Source organism: Octopus bimaculoides, chromosome 17, assembly GCF_001194135.2.
Source record: "Octopus bimaculoides isolate UCB-OBI-ISO-001 chromosome 17, ASM119413v2, whole genome shotgun sequence".
Classification (NCBI taxonomy): Eukaryota; Metazoa; Mollusca; class Cephalopoda; order Octopoda; family Octopodidae; genus Octopus; species Octopus bimaculoides.
In genome coordinates this window covers 49,065,520-49,071,448 of record NC_068997.1, presented here as the reverse complement: position 1 = coordinate 49,071,448, position 5,929 = coordinate 49,065,520, and the positions used below count along the sequence as shown (strand labels likewise).

The 5,929-nt window shown below is 38.5% G+C and overlaps 1 protein-coding gene across 1 annotated transcript in view; it reads left to right on the top strand.

The window, feature by feature from the left end:
• The window catches only part of LOC106882161 (uncharacterized), a 26,962-nt gene extending 21,039 nt beyond the window's left edge, over positions 1-5,923 (top strand). Inside the window, exons 2-3 of the mRNA XM_014932741.2 lie at positions 2,225-4,253; positions 5,378-5,923. Coding sequence (XP_014788227.1) covers positions 2,249-4,253; positions 5,378-5,493 — 2,121 coding nt within the window. The 5' untranslated portion in view covers positions 2,225-2,248 and the 3' untranslated portion in view covers positions 5,494-5,923. The remainder of the gene's footprint in view (positions 1-2,224; positions 4,254-5,377) is intronic.
• Positions 5,924-5,929: the final 6 nt, after the last annotated feature.

Genomic DNA, 5,929 nt, shown 5'->3' with positions numbered 1-5,929 from the left:
GTATACATATATATATATAAGTATATAGATATATGCGCTCATACACTCATATACGCAAACACGCACATACAAAGGAGAACATAGACACACGTGCACACACACACATATATATACATATATGAATTTATTTATATATATATATATATATATATATACATACACACATACACACACACACATGTATGTATATATGTATCAGAATATATTATTATATTAGACCTTTCCTCAGTCTTATAGCCCTAGGACGCCGGATAAAATGTTTAGCAGCATTTCGTCCGTCATTACGTTTTGAGTTCAAATTCCGCCGAGGCCGACTTAGCCTCTCACCGTTCGGGTTCGATAAATTTACTACCAGTGGTCAACGTAATCGACTAGTCCGCACCCCACAAAATTTCAGGCCTTATCATCATCATCATCATCATCATCCCTACCATCATCATCATCATCATCATCATCATCATTATCATTATTATTATTATTATTATTATTATTATTATTATTATTATTATTATTATTATTAAGGCGGCGTGCTGGCAGAATCGTTAGCACGCTGGGCGAAATGCTTAGCGCTATTTCGTCTGTTACTACGATCTTAGTTCAAATTCCGCTGAGGTCGACTTTGCCTTTCATCTTTTCGGGTTCGATAAATTAAGTACCAGTTGCGTAATGGAATCGATCTAATCGGCTGGCCCCCTCCCCAAAATTTCGGGCCTTGTGCCTAGTGTACAAAAGATTATCATTATTATTACTATTCCAGCTTTATTTTGTGGAGTATGATGACAGCCAGCAGACTATGATGACACTTACTCTTTTACTTTTTTACTTGTTTCAGTCATTTGACTTCGGCCATGCTAGAGCACCGCCTTTATAGTCGAGCAAATCGACCCCAGAGTGCGACAAGGCTGGCCCTTTTGTAATTACTGGTACAACCAATTTCTGCCAGCTGAGTAGACTGGAGCAACGTGAAATAAAAATGTCTCGCTCAAGGACACAACACGTTGCCAGGAATCGAACTCGCGACGCTACGATCGCGAGCCGAATGCCCTAACCACTCAGCCACGCGTATATATATATGTGTGTGTGTGCGTGCGCGTGTGATTTACATTCATTTCATTTCATTTTTTAAATCCTTAAATTACTTTAACTTATTATTTATCATCCTCCGAAAAGATAATAGAAACGAGAACTTCGGCAGGATTTGAACTCAGAATTCCTGTATAGGGAATTCTATCCTACTAGTTCTAACGATTCTATCAATTCGCCGGCTAACCTAACCTACTTTATATCAAGAAATACTCTGCTATGTCGGAGACTTCCGCCCATACGCATTCAAATAACAAACGTCATAAGTGTGCCAACCTCATAAACAGAGGCTGCTATCTAACTTCCAACAATGGGACTGCATAAACAAAACATAAGCTACGCCGGACTTGTCATATTCGAGATTAACTGAGAGAAATAAAAGTATTTTCAGAGAATAATTTTACCAATAAGTGTGTTGTGTCTGTGTTGGCACTCCGTCGCTTACGACGTCGAGGGTTCCAGTTGATCTGATCAACGGAACAGCCTGCTCGTGAAATTAACGTGCAAATGGCTGAGCACTCCACAGACGCGTGTACCCTTAGCGTAGTTCTCGGGGATATTCAGGATTTGAGGGTCTCCTCATTACTACATATACTCAACTAATAAACTGTCACCTGCAAAAATATTTTACTTAGTAAACGACAGCCGCAAGAATAAAACGAACAAACTTGTACCAGATTATGTAATCAATCTCCGGCATCCATGTTTAGTGATTTACCAAGATCCCTGGACCACACCGTATCACACAGTGACACTCACTGGATTAATTTTTCATCCTGTAGTTCTGCTTGGGCAGGTATACTTGAGATATTCCCAGCGTTAATTCCTGAGGGTTAGTCACCAACTGTTGACAAAGATCATCTCGTAAGCTATACAGGACAGAGAAACAAAAGACTGTAACCAGAAATTCTTAAGTTTCCAACAATTTCTGATAAAAATTTGTTCCAGCTGAAATGTCCTACTAACAAAACAATATTGATCTCCCTGTCGTCTGCCTGTCACACAGAGTTTTATTTTCATTTCTTCTCTTTAATATGTTGGTATTCTTTCGTCTTTAAAACATACAAATATTTCATGATTTAATTGTCACATCGTCTTTGATGATTTCAGTGTTTCTCATATTTACATTTTGTTATTTCAGATATCTGCACACACTGGTTCAACAATGGTTCACTTCAACGTAATTATATTCCTCCTGGGTCTCTTATCACCATTAGTTTATTCTCATGGCTGTCGTATGGAAGACGACGAGTGTGAGTTTAAGCTGGTAATTTCCTATAAATTAACTATGTTAGTTAATAAGAGTTTGGTACAACCATATAATGGAAAACTCTACAGATATGACGTCACTAATTTTACGGATGCTCCACCGATACCAACTGATGAAGTTATTACTATGGATGGTTTTTCTGAGACAGTTATGGTGATTGCAGTTAATGGCACAGTTCCAGGACCAACAATAGAAGCTTATAAAGGACAAAGAATCATCATTGAAGTAGAAAACCAATTATTTTCAGAAGCTACAACAATACATTGGCACGGCATTCATCAAAAAGGAACACCTCATATGGATGGCGTACCTTGGGTTTCACAGTGTCCAATTCAACCAGGTCAGTCGTTCAGATATGAATTTAATGTCACACAAATTGGAACCTTTTGGTACCATTCTCATCTTGGGACACAACGTACTATGGGACTATTTGGTGCATTTATAATACACGAGAAGGCAAACCCTAAAATGGAAGAACATGTGATGTTAATAACAGACTACAACCATAACTGGGATTCCGATGTGAGTTATTTAAAAATGGATTTCGGACTCTATTGGAACCGTAAAAACATTGAAAATTCCAAATCTCTTGATGGAGCGCTTTTTAGTCTTTTTAATTTCCATTCTGGTCTTGTGAATGGTCGAGGCCGCTATTATGATGAATCAGGGAAACACAATGGGGCCCCGCTGACTACCTTTGAAGTAGAATCTGGTAAAGAATATCGTTTTAGAGTGATCGCTGCAGGGTCCCTTTACCCGTTTGAAGTATCTGTTGATGGTCACCAGATGGTAGTCATTGCCTCTGATGGTTATGACCTAAAACCAATAGGTGTTGATTATTTCATCCTCAGTCCAGGTGAGAGATTTGACTTTATATTGAAGGCAAATAACTCTGTCGGAAATTATTGGATTCGTGGAAAAACAATGGAAAGTGGAAAAAATAACACATTTGAAGTAATTCTTCGTTATAAGGGTGCACCGGACGAAGACCCCAACTCCACAGTTTCTGATTGTGTTCAGCAGAAGAACTGCGTCTTACTTAACTGTCCCTTTCTTTATTATCCCGAGAAAAGTACTAAACGGTGTTTACAGTTTGATGACCTGAAATCTGATTACCCTGTTGTTATACCTCCATTCAAGTCTGGGAAGTTTGAGGAATATTTTTTAAATTTTGCTTTTCCTGGTGAGCCAGGATACACACCAGCATCAGTAAATGGTCGTGTGTTCGTGGAACCCACGGTAAACCCTTTAACACAACCAAATGAAATAGATACTCTGTGTGATAATACCAAATGCGGTGTTGATAAAGTGTGTCGGTGTACTTACTCATTAAACCTGAAACATGGTGATACAATTCAAGTTGTAATGACAAACCTGGGAAAAGGTAAGGGATTCTCTCACCCCATACACATGCACGGACATTCATTTTATGTAGTTAAAATGGGTTTTCCGAAATACAATGAAACATCGGGAGAAATAATACATGATACTAAAGATATTGATTGCAGAGGTGATCCGAAAATGAACTATTGTAACGATGCAGCTTGGTCACACAACAACTGGGAGGGAGACAACATCCCCGGAATGAATTTACGAAACGCCCCTCAAAAGGATACAATTATGGTCCCTACAGGTGGATACGTTGTAGTGAGAATAGTGGCCGATAATCCTGGAGTATGGATCATGCACTGCCATATTGAATTACACAGTAAAGATGGAATGGCTTTGGTTCTTAACGAATCTTATGCCCACTTACCAAAAATCCCTGACAATTTCCCTGTATGTCGAAGTTTCGAGAAAGGAGTTTATTATGAAGAAACAAAAGGTGTTGGTGATAAAAATGCTAATAATAACAATACTAATAAGTGTGAAAAAGGAAATGAAAATATTTCAGAACACGGTAAGGAATAGTTTTCAATAACTTATTTTATCGTTTCTCTGCAATCTCGTTTCTTTTCTTTCCTTTCTTTCTTTGTTTTTTTTTTTTTAATTTTTTTTATATCTTTGTCTTTTATCTTTTACGTGTTTCAGTCATTAGAATGCAGCCATACTGAATCACCGCTTTGAAGGATTTGGTCAAACAAATTAATACTAGCACTTATTTTTAATTCTGCTACTAATTCTATCGGTCGGTTTTGTTGAACCACTAGGTTAAAGGAACATAAACAAACCAGCTCCGGTTGTCAGATAGGGGACAAATACTAAGGCGCATACACAGACACACATACACTTACACATATACATAAATTTATATATTGTTCATGTTGTAAGAATTTGATAAAATTTCGAAAGAACGTGAAATATTTCATTTTTGCGAACTTGATCTCGAAACACATAAATGGAAATGTGTGTTCGGATCTCATGCAAAGCTTTCGACTTTTTCTATCCAAATGGGTTTTTGAACCCAATATCGACAGCCTCAGCGCATGTCTTTGCATCAACAGCCAAGGCGTCCCTAACCCACGCTATAGTGGGTGATCGCAGCAGACAGAGCGCTTTATAATAGGACTTCTGTCACCCCACAAAAAGCGGATGAGCAGCTACTCCAACTTGATGAGCCAGGAATGGGGGCAAGGCACGACGGTTAGGCGGTAGATAATCACAGAAGCGATAAACACTCCTGCGAACTCAGCCCTTTTTTTTTCAGGGATAGCTGCCACTCAGACCAGGTCTGAGTTAGGTGGGTCACACTGCTCGTCACCTCGCTCCAATTCTTCTTTATTTGGAGGTCTGAACCAAACCAAACCCCTAGCATTTTAACCGGTCCCTCCGTCCAACTATAGTAGAAGACACTTGCCCAAGCTGCCTCGCAGTGAGACTGAACTCGGAACCATGTGGTTGGCAAGCAAGCTACTTACCACACAGCCACTCCACTTTTTTTTTTCGGGCTTGCAATCAAAACCACTATCTTGCGATTGTGAATGCAACACCCCTAACCATCGGGCCACGTGCCCTTATAAATTGTTGTTTGTGTATCTACCTAATAAACTCCATATCGTTCTTTTTTCTTCTTTATCTTTTCAGCGATAACTGACCCAACAGTAAAAGTGGCACTTGGAGTTCTAATCGGAGTTGTCTGCATTCTGGCTATTCTTGTTGTTGTACTTGTTTTCGTTGTTGTGACGAAAAATAAGAAGTAGCATTCGAACCCGTTTTAAAGCATATATGATAAGGTAAAGGTGACTGAAAGATGAAATGGTGTACTGTAGTGGTTGTAGCAGAACCGGTGACGGAAGTGTGAACACTTTCGCCACTGGACTTGTTAACACTTAAAATTTGATGAGTTTGATTGTTGTAGATGTGGTGGCAAAAACTGTTGTTGCAGCAGGATTGGGTGTAGTGAAAGGTGTAAAATAGATGAGGGCTGCTGTTGCGATAGTTTAGAGGTTTATAAATACAATTAGCAACACAACAGTTGTTTTGTTAAATATTCAAATTATCAAAAAATATTCATGACACATAAAAACTTCTTGTATTTTTTACTATTGCTTTCTCAAATTTGAAGACTAAAACTGTGTAAGATCATATAATACCATTCACATTTTATATACATATATGGATATATGTGTGTGTGTG